Here is a 14,698-nt window from a genome sequence, read left to right as displayed (position 1 = left end):
CTTTCGCCCTGACGTCACGCGATGATTTCCGACAATTCCGACCAATGCCGTTCGATGAGGAAAATGTCGCTTTCTTTCTCTTTCATTACTCTCTTCTTATGGAAGTTCCGTCATTTTTCACATCCTCGAGATTATGGGTCTGTTTGAATTTTTCAAAACTATTTCTTCAAATTTTCTGAACAATTTATTGCAGCTTATTTATTTTTTTAAATAGGAATTTAAGGTATTGACGTCGTGTCTTTCTCACCTGACCTGACCAATCAGATGTTGGTTCATCGGAAGCATTACATTACGATTGGTTCGTGCTAAAGTATCGCGTGGACCGTTTCTCAATTATTTGTAAATACGCTTAAAGTTGGCGGCAAAATTTGGAACGAACTCGACAGCTGATAGTGAGCTGACATCCGAGTGAGAAACATGGCGAAGTTAACCCATGTCATGTGGGGCCTGTCTTCAAACTTTGTGGCGAATCGGTATTTCTCTCGATTGTTGGTGTGAGTAATATTTAAATTCTCTCTCGTTGGCACGCTAAATCTCACGCGTTCATGTTACGTAATATATAACATTTTATTACATTATCTTAAACGTATAATCATACATCTCGCAGTATACATATATTTTGTGTAGAGTTCAATATATATAGATATTTTATGTACTTCAATAAAAAATATATTTCTTTTATTAGTAATTGTGTTGAAAAATATTGAAACATTATAAAAAATAAAAATATAATTAATACAAAGATTCCTGATTTATTTCCAGCTCACCATGGTACAATGTATCCATGGTCACATCATCCCGAGGAGTGTCAACGAACACTGCTGTCAAGCCTACAGATGATTTGATCATCAGTGACAGCTGCGTGAAGCGTTTGAAGGAAATAGCCAACGATGGAGCGTGTCTGAGAATTACCGTGGAAGGTGGTGGTTGCTCTGGATTCCAGTACAAGTTTGACTTGGATCCAAACGTACAGGAGGATGACAGGTGTGCGTTCAGATACGCATAGTTTTTCTGCAAATAATGTACGATCGATAGAAACCTCTTGTTTCTTGTGTTACAGAATATTTCAGAAGGATGGCACTAAGGTAGTAATAGACTCGACGTCGTTAGAATACGTGAAGGGATCGACGATAGAGTTCCATACAGAATTGATACGATCTGCCTTTAGAATAACAAACAATCCTTTAGCAGAACAGGGATGTAGCTGCGGTGCTAGCTTCGCTATTAAAGTAGAGTAGACAACGATGGATGTACGCACTGTTGACTAGTAAGAGCGCTGGCTTGTGATTTAATGTAAACTTTAAAACTGTTTACCGAAGATTAATTATACTTTATTTATAATTAATACGCGCAGAGCAATACATACAATTGCTTTGGCGAATATATCATTTTTATCACAACACCTACTATAAACAGTAGCTGTACATGTCTCTTACACACATTCTCTTTTAATATAGAAAGAACGGCTTATAATTTACAATCGTAGTATCAGTTTACATTTTAATTATAAACGGTCTAACTAAATGTCTTATAAGTGATACCAAAAGAAGATTTATGCATCTCTTTGTTAATGAATTTAGATGGTAAAATTTATTCCGTACCAAGTGTTGGTATATTGCTGTAAATAAGTATGAGCAAATAAGAATTATCGTTGCACATATGCAATATAGAAGAGTTAAACTTATAACGTAAACGTCCACGAAAAGAACGTTGTCGATGAGATTTTTATTTTGATTTCATAAATAATGTAACATCGAGTTAGAGAGCTCTTTAGCACCTTTCAGACTAAAGATGTGAGTATGCAAAACCAGTGGTTTTCAGGTATGGGCTATATTATGTACATAATAGAAATTTATGATCGTGATTAAACCATACCACTGAATGGAATGTCAATGATTGTTCTTTGCAATTCTGACCTGGATCACTTCTGTTTTCCTTTTTTACTATTCTGAAAGAAATTATATCCTCGATATTAAACGCTCTCACAAGTGACTGTTCCTCGTATACCCTTGTGCATCTTTACCTTATTAGCTAGTTCAAATTTCAGTTGTTGTATCTCCTCCGTTTGGAAGATAAGCTTCTCGTTCATATTGGCAAGATGTTCGCTCATAGTATTGAGCTGTACCTTGTAATTCACCTCTTGCGCCTCTTTCTCTTTTTGTATACCGTTATAATTGGAAAGTGTCTCTAATAGCGCCGCTTCGCACTTCTCTCTCTTTGATTCGCTCGTATCTAACTGCACGTGCATAACTTCGCTCTAAAACACAAATGACAAATTTTTACATTACGTGACGGAGATACGGGGACGTTCGCACATTTACTAAGAAAATAAGAAAATATTTCTCATTACATTGGCGGCCATAGCTAAGTTTTTTATGTGGTGGACGTGTTTTTCGTTCGTTAATCTCTCAATTTCTTCTAGGAAGTAATCCCTAATTTTTAATTCACGAGCTTCGATCTCTTCTGGTATGGCAAAAGGTGCGCTCAATTTCCCAATCTGTCAACAAAAAAAAGTTGATACATGTAATTTAGTTAAATGTGAAATATATATATTTTTTCAGAAGAGTGGAAACACAGATGATAATACATACCATATTATTCACTTCTATAGGTTCTAATGTGTCGCCATCGATTTGCGAAGTTGCCGCAGGCTCTCTTTGTTCTAGTTCATCATACTTTATCTTGAGTACATGATACTGGGCCTTCCAGTGATTAATTTCCTTCTCCAGGTCACATGATTTTGCATAGAGAAATTCATTACTTTCTTCTTGTGACTTTTGCGGCTTTCCTTCCCCAAGCGATTTCGACGATCTACGCGAGGCAGACGGCGAAGAGAACGGTGACGGTTCTGTCTGACGATGATTCGAGAGCGCTCCTCTCGCATCGAAATCGTAGCCATCGCGTCTACCTTCGTTACTAGACCACGACACGGTCTCCTCCTGTTTCTGCCTGTCGTTTAACTTCCTCTGCAAGTCATTTCTCTCCCTCTCCAATTTGTCTACGGTGCCCTGATACTGACACTCCGACTCCACCTTGGACTTCTCGCAGTAGTCGACCTTACATTCCAATTGCTGTATCCTCTCGTACAGACTTTCAATTTCGCTATCCTTGTCGCTGATCTGCGACAACAATTGAGCATTCTCCACAATCTTCTTCTGAAATTCCTCGTCTAGGATGTTATTCGGCGGCGGTGGCAGAGATGGGATCTGACTGTTGTTCTCCGATGCCTTGCCCTTGCCTTTCTTGGGCCTGTTCTGCGCCTTGTCGAGCTCCTCTTGCAGCACAGTGATACGCTTCGTCAACTGCTGATTGCGAAACGTCAGGCTGTCGATCTCCTGCTCGGCCCTACGAAACACCACCTCCTTCTCCTTCAGCTGATTCCGGATGTCCGCGTTGCGCGCCTGCTCCTCTATCACAGCCTTCTTCAGAACGTTCGCTTGCGCACGAATCTACAAATGGTCATACCTCCTTTTAGGATACATTAAATAAGCAAACGGACAGAGCGAGGGGCCGGCGCGCTCTCCTATCGTAAATAAAACAAAAATCTGCCTTCACGTCTTATACGAGAGAGGTGCCTCACTTTTGAGTATTCCGTGGCGATTTTCTGATACTTGGTCTGCAGCTGACCGTTGGCACCCTCCATACCTTCCTTCCCCGAACCTACCTACGCGCTTCCCGTTAACGCGTTTCTCTCGCGTCTCGCGGGTATCAATTATCAATCACTGACACCTGGACATCCTTCACGAGACCTTGGGGTGTTGCGCTCGCGGCGCCGGGACACGCATCGCGCGCGTTTCCTGGCGATGACGTCGGCGCGCGCGCGGCTCCTTGTTTATCGACGAGTCAGCAGTGTCAGCACACCTCCGGCCCGAGGGGGGTGAGGACTGTGAGGAGGAGGAGGAGGAGGCGGAGGGGGGCGGGGGAGAGGGCAGCGCGATTACGTTAAGCCGCGATCGGCGAAGCCCGAAGCCCCGTAACCGTAACTCCCCATGAAACGCGCGAACGGCGGACGCGGAGAGACGCTGAAGATGCTCCCTCGCGAAGGGGGGCCGTGAAACGTGGACTCTGAAACGAAACGCCCCCGACGAAAAGGAGTAGGAGATATGCACGCGCGCCCTACCGTGCCATACCGACGTTTCTGCGTGCGACGTGCGACACCCGCGATATGCGAACTGACGCGAAACGTCACTTCACGTCGGGAGATATACCGTCGAACGGACGGAAGCTGGCCGCTGGCGGCACGTTTATACTTTCAAAAAGTGTGACTCGCCGGGGGGGGGCGGCACGCCGATATACCGTATCAGTCGCGTATCACGACTATATCACGCAGCTCGCTCCTCGTAGCCGAGCGCCGAGCATCGTCGCCGCGCCTTTCGCCACGCCGATTCTTTCTCTCTCCGACGTCCGATCGCACGCCGCACGCCCGTTCCTCGCCCGTTTCAAGTGCAGAAGGTATAGCCGCGGTGCAGCCGCGGAGGAGCAGATAATTTACACAACGAACGATAATCGCCGCGCGCGCGAGAGAGATAAGGGGAGTTGGAGCGGTTCGTGTCAGGCTTTTACCGCGCGGAAGAGGTCGACGCGAATTTTTAGGTCAATATACTTCTGGCTGTTTCCCGGTAAACAAGAATTTCGATTTAATATATTATAGATGTGAAAATCTTTATTTATTGAGAGATACGCGTCGAAACTTTGATGTAAGAGGAGTACGGTTAGGATCGTCTCCTATTCTTCCCGAAAAAGCGCGCGATCTAATTCTGCGCTATTTAGAATCAATGAAGATTCAGATTTCTGTTCTTCGAGTTATACAAAGAATTTTCAGACACGGGAGAGAGATTTCATGGTCGTAAAAAAGTATCTCGCGCTCCGAATTTGATGGATGACAAACGATCGGTTTAGTTAATTTCGTCAAGAGAAGTTAATTATAAATTCTTGTTGAAGGATATCCAGTATAATTATTGAGAGGACCTAAAAGAATTAGAAAATTATTACTTTTAGCGTTAATATGACTGTTCGATCTGCGCGTTTTATTTGCTCGTGTCGCATTTTAAGAATGTTATTAAATTATTTTAATTTTATTAAATTAAATAATTTAATTTAATAGAAAGCATTTTAATGCATTGGATATAAATCAGATTTTAATCAATTTTAATAATTCTATTTTTTCTGTTTAATTTTCTTATAATTTGTTTTATCGACAAACGAGACGTGTCGGTAAGTGCGCGATCATAATCGACGTGCGATGTTCGATTACGGAGAACAAAGTACGATCGATCGCTTCGAGATGACGCTACCGGTGCAGTTTGGTAGCATTTGAATTGCAGGCTCCGCAAGCTGCTCCTTGTACCTGCACCTTTTACACTTAAACCGAGATAGACGTGCAGTTAGCCATTGGTGCGAGAAAGAGGGAAGATAGATGGTGCAGCTGGTTCAATTGCGAAGAGCGCGGGCACTCGGGCAGCGGACGAGCGGACTTTGGATTTTTCGGCCGAACGTTTCTCGCGTCTTTTTACCCGGCTCGTTAATTCGAACCGTATAACGAAGAGCGCGCGTTTTTCGGCCCCTCTCGAAATGCGCCGACGGTATTGCAAGTCTCTAGTTCGTAACGTGAATTGTAGATTTTTCGCATCGTCAACGTATATATCTCGAAACGCGTCGTTCGAGTTGCGGGCTCGGAACGTCGCGCTTGACGATACGCCGCCATTAGGTGAGAATTCCATGTCTACCCTCTTGTCTCCCTGCGCGATTTATAAACTTGTAAAATTTTAATTGTCTCGACACCCGCGTGGATCTCGGATATCTCGCTCTGACAATACAGTTTAGTAGCTGAACTTATATCTATCTATACAGGTATAAACCGGCGCGATAAAATACGCGAGGTGACGAATGTATATGTAGCGAGACGCGCGGTCGAAGAGCGAGATGGAGATATATATGCGCATAAATTTACTTCTCCTCTCGCAGACGCGCGGAACATGCAGATTCGCCGTCTTTATCTCGCTCTCGAGAATCGGATCGCGTCGTGAATGCGCGATGATACGAGACAAAAATGCTGAAACGCCCCGCGTTCGTCCAGACCCTCTCTTTCTCTCTCTCCCGTTCCCTCCTTCCCCCCACCCCCGCTCCGTTTACCCCCTTCGCTCTCAGCGTGCTTATTATTCTCCGTTTCTTTCACAGGGAAGACGAACGCGACGTATTTGTCGGCGGATGCAGCGAGTCTCTTCCATCGTCCTCTCCCCGGCCCCGCTCCTTCTTCTCAACGTGCCGTACGTCGACGTCGTCGTCCTCGGGGCGTACAGACTCTTGCCGGAAGTGAGGACCTCATCAGGATGGAGTCAGCGGCCGTGAGGGTGAGTCGGTTTTCTTTCTCCTTTCTTCCCTCCTGCCTTCTCGCACCCGTGCCGAGATACGTTTACGTATATCTCCGTATTAGTCACGCTCGTTGAAGCCGCCTTCTTGGGGGTGATCTTCATTCTAAACGCGCGCCGCATTAATTAAGTAGCTCGCCAACCCTGTGTGCGTTACGCACCGTTTCTAAAGCGCGTGCAATTAGTTCGATTGTCCGCGACGGTCCTTCTCGTCCAGCAAACAAAACGCACACATCGAGGCTTTGCATCGGGATTTATAAAGACCATTAGTCTAAATTCTTGTAAATCCGCAATTATCATTTTGCCTGACATATGCCTCTCACTTTGAACATCGTTAATTCTGACGTTATTAAATTTCTAATAAAAATATTAATATCTTGTGTACATTATATTCTACATATATCTGTGTGTATGTGTTTATATAATTATATTGATTATATTATGTATATATTATATTCTATTCTACATATATCTGTGTGTATGTATTTATATAATTATATGTATATTGATTATATTATGTATATTCTGAAATTATTAAGCACAAAACTTTTGGGAAGGGAAATGACTTTAAATTTGCAAGACAATAGTATTATATAAATGGAAAAATATCACAGTATCAATGAACAAAAATAAGAAGTGTATTCTCTTTTATGACTCTTTGACGTAAAGTCAGTGTTTAACATTATTATTTATTACTATGAAAAGGGGTAGTGAACAATATGCATTTTTACCAGTCACATCAGTAAAATTACCATACACAAAAAGTTACATAGGCATTTCAATGCCTATGTAACTCTGCTACGGATATATAAAAACTTACATTGCAACGTTGTAGTCAGTTAATTTGTTACGTCTAAAAAACTGCTACATTTCGAACATAGTGAAACGGACAACTTGTATAAAAGCAACCAACATTCACATCGTAAAATATCCTTTTCACTTTACTGGAATTTGATTACGTTAAATTGTACATTAAAATATATTCAAAAAATTACACAATTCTTTTGTAGAATATAAAATATGATATCTTTGAATAAGAATATCATAATTTCCATCATATAATCCTCAAGTATATATATTTCAGGATAACAAAAAAACTTTTATTGCTACAATATTTTCTCCGTGTCTATAATCCGGTATTTTGTCATATACAGAAATTATTTCTATTTATTACAGTCTCTGACGTTTATATGAATATTATATCAGTTTTCTATGTTTCACGAATCAACAGTTTAAGCGCTTCTTAGTTAATTGACTTTAGGACGTTTTTCCGACTGCGTCACAAAGTTACCTCTGCAGGCACACACAAATAATTCCATCTAACGTTGTGTTGTAAAGAGAGAAATTTAAATACGACCGGGCTTCTTCGGTTACACACGCTGGCTTTCAGTTACGTTTTGCAAAAAGAGCACGTAATGACGCGATGTTCTGAGAAGCGCCCTATGGGCGATGTTTAGCGCGACGCGATTTTTACGGCGATAAAATTACAAACAGAGCGTGGAAAAAGCCAACTTTCGGTGGAAAGCGATTCGGCGATACCTGGTATCGGCGAAGAGGTGTCGAGAGTTCGTGTGTCAAGCGTGCTGACCTGCCGACAGGCGAAAGATGCTTTCTGGAAGTATTCGCGTTAAAGTAGGAAAATCGCGCTACCGCTATCCGACCGCGAATGTTTCGGTTCTTTTTAACCCGACATTGAGGAATCTATAGTCGCGAAAAGAAGCAAGTCAAAGAGTAAGAAAGTCGCGTGACCCAAAGCTCCGGGATAGCAACGCGGGCGCGGCAGAGATGAGCGTTGAGGGGATGTCGTTCGGGGTTTCATCCCCGAGGGCAGGAAGCGACGTATACGAGAAGCGAGTTAGGAAATAGCTGAACTCTCTTTCTATCCCAGTCCTTCGGAGATTTTAATCTTTTTATGTTCGTCAAACATTCGCGCAAAGATCCGCCCATCGCGCGCAAATTTATCGGACAATACCGTACATATCCGCGAAAGGAATTATTGCGACGGCACGAAATTGTTATCCTTCCTATTCCTTTCCGCTCTTTTTTTTACCGGAGTCTGCGGAAATGGCCCGGAAAAAGGTACCAATCCTCGTAACGGAATTCGTATAGCAATCTATTTGGATCAGTCACATTGGTACCTTTAATTCTTAAATTCATGGTGTTCAGCGTTTTGAAATCTTTTGAATATCTATGCAGAATTCCTTGCATTTCTGTTGTGTGTGTTATCTTATCTGAATATAATTATACTTCATTTCGTAAGAGAACTATTATACATAAAGCGTTATTTTACATAAATATATAGTTTTATCTTTCATTAGATAAGAGATTATATATATATATATATATATATATATATATAAACTAGAATGTTTGTGTCTGTATGTTCCCTATTAACTCCGGAACTCTTTGATCACACACACACACACACACACACACACACACACACACACACACACACACACACACACACACACACACACACACACACACACACACACACACACACACACACACACACAAATGCTGATGTTCTAGATATAAAAAGCCCGAGCAACGTCGGATAATTTAAGCTATATAGTTTCTTATCGAATAAAGTAAGACTATACTTATAATAATAGATAACGCTTTATGCATAACAAAATTTATCTACATGTAAAAATATTATATATTTGATAGAAACTGTAATAATTTTGTAATTACGGAAAATTATTGCAGCTTTTTTAAATATTATTTCTAGCGTTTTGAGGTTTGGAAAAAAACGAATGATTTATGAGCCACCGTGTGTACAATCACTATGAGTATGGTCCTGGTTTGTTCTGGTGGTAGTACATCGCAACCTTGTTCCGTTCCCTTCTCATCCTTACCTTACCCCCTCACCGTGGTACTTCCCCCTCGAGCACGGACACACTGTTTGTATCTCGTTACCTAGCTATTTGGTTATGATTTGATAGCGCCTTCCCTAGAACGTTGCAAATACTCGGAGATTGTCAGAGAGAATCGAAAAATTCTCAAGAGAAGTTAAAAGATCGGTGATAATAACAAATAAAATTTATTAGTCTTATAAAAGTCCCGAGTCGAGACGTTTGGAATTTTCGTTTCAATTTTTCGCAGACAATTTAAATAGTTCAAAATGTTTTCGCGACGCATAATGAACATCGCTCATCCGTAACGTAGTTATGGTAGTTTAATGAAAGTTATTAGCAGCCAGATAGATATAATAGAAATGAAAACAGCAAGAAGGTTTCAAAAAGCGAAAACTGCAAATAACTAAATAAGGTATCAGGTCACGAAGACTCTGGTATCTTTACATATTTGTGCCATGAAATTTTAATGCATACTTTACGAATTTAGTTCGTGACCCACATTTCTTCGTAGTCTGTTATTCTCTCGCGCATAACAAGGGAATATTAGCAACAGCGGGAGATTGAGACGATCGAATCGATTATGTCCCCTGTAACGTTATCGATATCGCGGATACGGAAGTGATACGTCGAACGATTTCGATCGCGTTCTCTTGTTTATCGTCAACTTTAGGTCCAGATGGCGAAATGAGGGACCGGGGAACAGCCCCCGATACTCATGGAGTGCTTTCGTCGTGTCTGGCTCCCGAAGCTCCACGTCCGGCGGTCCCGTGTATACGTGCCCCAGGTGGTTATCTCAAATAACGCCACCTAAAACGAGTAACTCGATACCGGGGATCCTGCGGGTGTTTGGACATAGATTGTGTTACGCGTGCCCACGCGTTTTTAGATAATCTCGCGTCCTCGCGAGTAACGAAGCTAGTTCCCGATTTCCTGGTAAAATACCTAATGTGTGTAGAAAGTGCGAAGGATTCAGAAACAAGGGCGAAACGAGTCGATAATTTGCACAGTTCATTTGAGGGCATGACTTAAAATGGATTTATCTTATATTCTTACGTCGAACCATTCAGTTATCTTCGCACGAACGATCCAAAATTAGGTCAATTCACTTTTCTGATTCTATCATATTTAAGTAAGAAATTTCGAATTAACGAGCTTTTAGAAGATCAGTTGTAGAAGAAGATGGTGACAATTGAGTTCTCCTGCATCCGTTCCGTATATTCGCACATCCGATTGGAATATACTCGCGTTTGACAACGTGAAAAGGTGAGACTACGGACTCGCGAAACAGGCAATGAGCGAAACAACAGTTGGAGAAAACGAGGGATGTCTTTGATTTTCTAATGGAATTTCAAAGCTTCTTCGTCGGGAATTTTCATTGATTCTCATTGAACCGTTACCGGTTTCCCTGCGAGTAAAGGGATGGGTGCAAAGACGTCCTCCTAGGTAAAGGGATTGCGGGGGATGTAAGGGGAAATAGAGGTTCCGGCGCACACGATCGTTCGTCGTCGTCGACGTCGTCGTCGTCGTTATCCTCGTCGGTCGTCGAGCGCGGAGAGCTTTGTAATTTTAATTATTTCATTAGTGGAAATCCTTCGAATATACAAAGAAAGGAGGGGACCGGAGGTAGGGTTTCTCGCGGGCATTTCTCTCACGCCCAAAGGAATCCGTTCGCCGTCGTCGCTTCTATTTTTCTTCCGTCGTCCTTCTTCTCCGTTCTTTCTTCTCTCCTCCTTCCCTTCTCTCTCTCTCTCTCTCTCTCTCTCTCTCTCTCTCTCTCTCACACACACACACACACACACACTCAGTACCCGCTCTCTTTCATCTCTGGATTTGTCGACATTTTCACGGCTTTACACCTCTATTCAACGGATAACGTCCTCACCTCTCTTTATCTATGATCAATTTTCGAATGTGTTGTGAACAACGAAGTTATTTTCTAACAGAAAATAAATTCCGCTGTTTGGAAAGAACAATACTACGTGTCCATGTTTCATTAATTAATTCCTGTCTTTAACGACACATTTTTTCATAAAAACATGGAAGTAGATCACTTGCTTAATTACCAATTAGTATCAATTTAACCTACAAGCCTCAAATGAAAATTTCATTAAGATAAAATCCATTTTAAATTGTCTGAAGATCGTGGACTTACGCATTTTTTTGCGGGAAATTCGATACGTCGGAAACTTCTTATTTTTAATCAATAATTACTCGTAAGCTGTCTTAATATCTTCTGTGGAGAAGAGGTAGATTTCAAATTCTTCGAAAAATTTATTATCAAAGTTAAATAAAGGAGTTGCGCAACATTTGCGTCTCTCGTTTTAACACGCGCACACGTACGTCGAATCGATCCGCAGATCCCACTTCGTCCTCGTGAATTTGCGCCGAGTGACGCGAGTCGCGATGCGATCGCCGCAGATGCGCCGCTGTCGTGACATTAGCCCGTAATAAAGCATGACGCAGATAATCGAATACAGGACACGTAACAAGGGTCGAGCATCTCCCGGCGCGACGCGGAGTGTGCAAGCGCCAGTGGTAATTTAGGTACCATTGCCTTGGTCAATAGCCAATTCCTATTTTGGCTCGTCTCCAAGGGGAAGGGGAGACGAGCAAACCGCCGTTTCGCACCGTTTTCGCGAAAGGGCGAAAGGATACAGTTACAGAGATTCGCCGAGATTCGCCATTTCGTTACCGATCTCTCCTCGATATCCGCCGGTGAAAGAAAAACGCGTTCCGCATCTCTTCGCGCGTCACGTTCTCTCGAGTTATTAATTTGTCGCGAATTTTTAAGAGCGATCTCTCTCCAGAAGTCTATCCACTCGGGATCTCCGGTTTCTTCCCGCCGGTTATGCAGAGTACCATCCGACTCGCTCATCCTTTTACGATTCTCCTTCGCGCGGTGGTAACGGTTCTGAAACGTCCTAGGGAAATCGCGTTCGAGAGCTCTCCTTAATCCGACCGCGAGGGCATGCCGCGGAGTGCACCGTAAAATTTGTAATCGGTGCGAGCATTGTCACCTTAAGTACAGTTCGTAGGAAATGCCGCTTTTCTGTCTCTCGAGTCCTTCTTTCGCCCGGTCTCGTTCGTCTCCCATCCGAGCGATCTCGCTCCGGGGCTTCCATTCTCTCGCTCGTCTCCTTATTCGCGGGTCTTTCCGACCCGATGACGTAAACCCTTATCGACCCACTTTCAATCTTAGTTGGAAATATATTTGCGGGAGCCCGTGGTGTAGTTACGGCGGCTATATTTTCCCTTCTTGTCTCCTCTCTCGCGCGATCCGCGCGCCCGAGATGCGCGCCGCGTTGATTTAGCGTCACAACGCAGCGGCGTGGCTCGCTGGCGTTGAAAAATGATCGAAGAAACGAACGAAAGCGAAACGCGCGCGTGAACGTATACGCGTCCATGTATCACGGAAGGATACATCCCGAGTCTTTATTGATATGCACACGCGCGAGAAAGATCTTCCGACACGGACAAAATGTGCGAGAATATGCGAATACGGGGAAACGTATTACTCGTAACGTTTATTGCTCGATCCGATTGTGCGTTCCGATCCGTAAAACGCCGTACATTATGTAATTATACGATGACTCGATAGTTTTTAAATACCTTTGGATAAATATCGCGTCGAATATTATAGATTCGAAAGTGGACCTTGTTGAATTATTAAAATACTGCGCATCGAGCCATAGATAATTGATGCGTGAATTTTGGAATAAAAGTAATTAAACGATAATAACGGGGACACACAAGAGAGGCGGATCGAAAATAAACAGAGTTAAAAATACATTGGTAATAAAATGTAATTCTCCACCTATGTGCACCGTGATTTTATGCTACAGCGCGGTCATTTTTGATGAATCGAGGACTGACAATCGGTTTATCATCGATCAACTGAATTCTAAAAGTAGAAATCTGATGTCACGTTTAATAATAATTCGTCTGAGGTATCATTTCTCTTTCATATCCTTCTCTTTCGCAGTCTCGTCTCGGTGCATATTATTATATATAAATGTCGCGTCGCGAGAGGCCCAAAGGAGAGTACAATTCGCGCGAAGAACAAGGAAAGATTAGGCGCGAGGGTTTACTTCCACCTGGCTGACAGACGCTTATTCGCATTTAATTACGTCTATGGATCTGTTTACGAGTCTGACGAAGGGAACGGGAGACGGGAGGGTCTCGCGAAGGCGGAAGGGGTTCGGGGTATTCCCCGGAGGGCTCGTCGAGCCCGCACCATAACGCTCGACGCGATGTGCCCCGCCAGTGAGTCAGCGACCGGCTGTCTGTCCGTAGCTCATTAAGCCGCGCGCGCACGCTATCATAAATACTATATATATATACATATGTACGCACTGCCTTCATACGCACGGAAATAAAAACGGTCTACTGGGGGTGATACATCGAAGTCGGTGAGGGATGCACCCGTACGCGGGAACTTTGACTCATCGCGCTCTCCGTCCGTACTCGAAACAGCTCTATAAATACCGTCTGTTAAACCGGAGCTACTAAACGGGATATATCAGCAGGATGTTTCGTGACGTTACCGATAAGCCTGCCTTAATCCTCTGTACAATTTGACTTGACACGCATGACTTCAAAATCGCGCGAAACTTCCGCGAAAGCGTTGGATTCTATTTTCTTTCTTTCTTTTCCTTTTTTTTTCGAAGAATAAAAGAGCAGAGAGCCAATGCGGTTTTTTATATGACATATGATAATTTATCTTGGACTATGGTATTTATCTCGATTTTAGCTCATTTCTTACGAAACTGTTCTCTGTATGATGTTATACATTGTCGTAGATTAATTTCAGGTGTCTCGGCCCATCTGTTATAGCTGGGACAGTTCTAAAAAATATATACCTCTATCATTAAGTGAACGTGTTACGAGTACCCACGGGATATTTTCATAGGAGCACTTAGCGGAGACGGGATAACATGTAGGTTTCCGTAAATTAGCAATATTGCGATAGAGAATTACGGATCCGTGCGCGTTACAGAGAAACTCGTTGCGTGATTACATTATTAATAAATAATTCTCCGTAATTATGCCGTGTCCGCGCGAGTGATTGAAACGTTCATTTGAACGACCGTATTAATTCAAGTTACATCGACTTTACGTAACGGGCTCGGTTAGTGTAACTGGAGCAGCCAGCATAATGAACGAGTTTCTCGCGCGCACATCCATTTCGCGATTGCTCGACTTAAGGCACAAAATGGCGAGGCCAGGTATTTACATAATCGACTTTCCCGATTCAGCCCACCGTTCAGCCTGATTATCTGGGACTATGAGAAACACAAAATGCAACCGCTCTTTGTACACTTCACGTGCACGCGGCAAACGAGCCGATGCGTGTTTGCGAGCCGAAAGGCTACGCTATTTAGCGCACGCAACTCGAAAGCAAATTACTTGGCCATGAACCGCGCATTATGCAGCACTTCAATGATCCGCATCAAATTTTCCGTGATT

At 42.9% G+C, this 14,698-nt stretch overlaps 2 protein-coding genes across 2 annotated transcripts; one reads left to right on the top strand and one right to left on the bottom strand.

Annotated features, from left to right (window-relative positions):
• The first annotated feature begins 341 nt into the window (after positions 1-341).
• On the top strand, positions 342-1,887 carry LOC139768425 (iron-sulfur cluster assembly 2 homolog, mitochondrial). The gene is made up of 3 exons (XM_071698589.1): positions 342-494; positions 763-984; positions 1,061-1,887. Exons 1-3 carry the CDS (start codon positions 418-420, stop codon positions 1,236-1,238), a joined length of 477 nt encoding a protein of 158 aa, XP_071554690.1. The 5' UTR covers positions 342-417; the 3' UTR covers positions 1,239-1,887.
• LOC139768418 (uncharacterized) lies at positions 1,310-4,449 on the bottom strand. The gene is made up of 5 exons (XM_071698579.1): positions 3,581-4,449; positions 2,592-3,449; positions 2,351-2,497; positions 2,024-2,257; positions 1,310-1,948 (listed from the first exon to the last, which is right to left on the bottom strand). Exons 1-5 carry the CDS (start codon positions 3,641-3,643, stop codon positions 1,922-1,924), a joined length of 1,329 nt encoding a protein of 442 aa, XP_071554680.1. The 5' UTR covers positions 3,644-4,449; the 3' UTR covers positions 1,310-1,921.
• Between the last annotated feature and the right edge of the window lie 10,249 nt (positions 4,450-14,698).

Source organism: Temnothorax nylanderi, unplaced genomic scaffold, assembly GCF_030848795.1.
Source record: "Temnothorax nylanderi isolate EJ_2023f unplaced genomic scaffold, tnyl_v1.0 TNYL_tig0016_pilon, whole genome shotgun sequence".
NCBI classification, from domain to species: domain Eukaryota; kingdom Metazoa; phylum Arthropoda; class Insecta; order Hymenoptera; family Formicidae; genus Temnothorax; species Temnothorax nylanderi.
Note: the sequence above shows the minus strand (reverse complement) of the source record. Positions and strands in the feature narration are given on the sequence as shown.

What these genes read in the sequence shown, in the direction of transcription:
- LOC139768425 (XM_071698589.1), top strand. Translation starts at nt 418, where the DNA reads ATGGCGAAGTTAACCCATGTCATGTGGGGCCTGTCTTCAAACTTTGTG. An exon ending in TATTTCTCTCGATTGTTGGT is followed by an intron (nt 495 to 762) that starts GTGAGTAATATT and finishes ATTTATTTCCAG; the next exon opens with CTCACCATGGTACAATGTAT. An exon ending in AACGTACAGGAGGATGACAG is followed by an intron (nt 985 to 1,060) that starts GTGTGCGTTCAG and finishes CTTGTGTTACAG; the next exon opens with AATATTTCAGAAGGATGGCA.
- LOC139768418 (XM_071698579.1), bottom strand. Translation starts at nt 3,643, where the DNA reads ATGGAGGGTGCCAACGGTCAGCTGCAGACCAAGTATCAGAAAATCGCC. An exon ending in CTATAGAAGTGAATAATATG is followed by an intron (nt 2,498 to 2,591) that starts GTATGTATTATC and finishes TTTTGTTGACAG; the next exon opens with ATTGGGAAATTGAGCGCACC. An exon ending in AATTTGAACTAGCTAATAAG is followed by an intron (nt 1,949 to 2,023) that starts GTAAAGATGCAC and finishes AATTTCTTTCAG; the next exon opens with AATAGTAAAAAAGGAAAACA.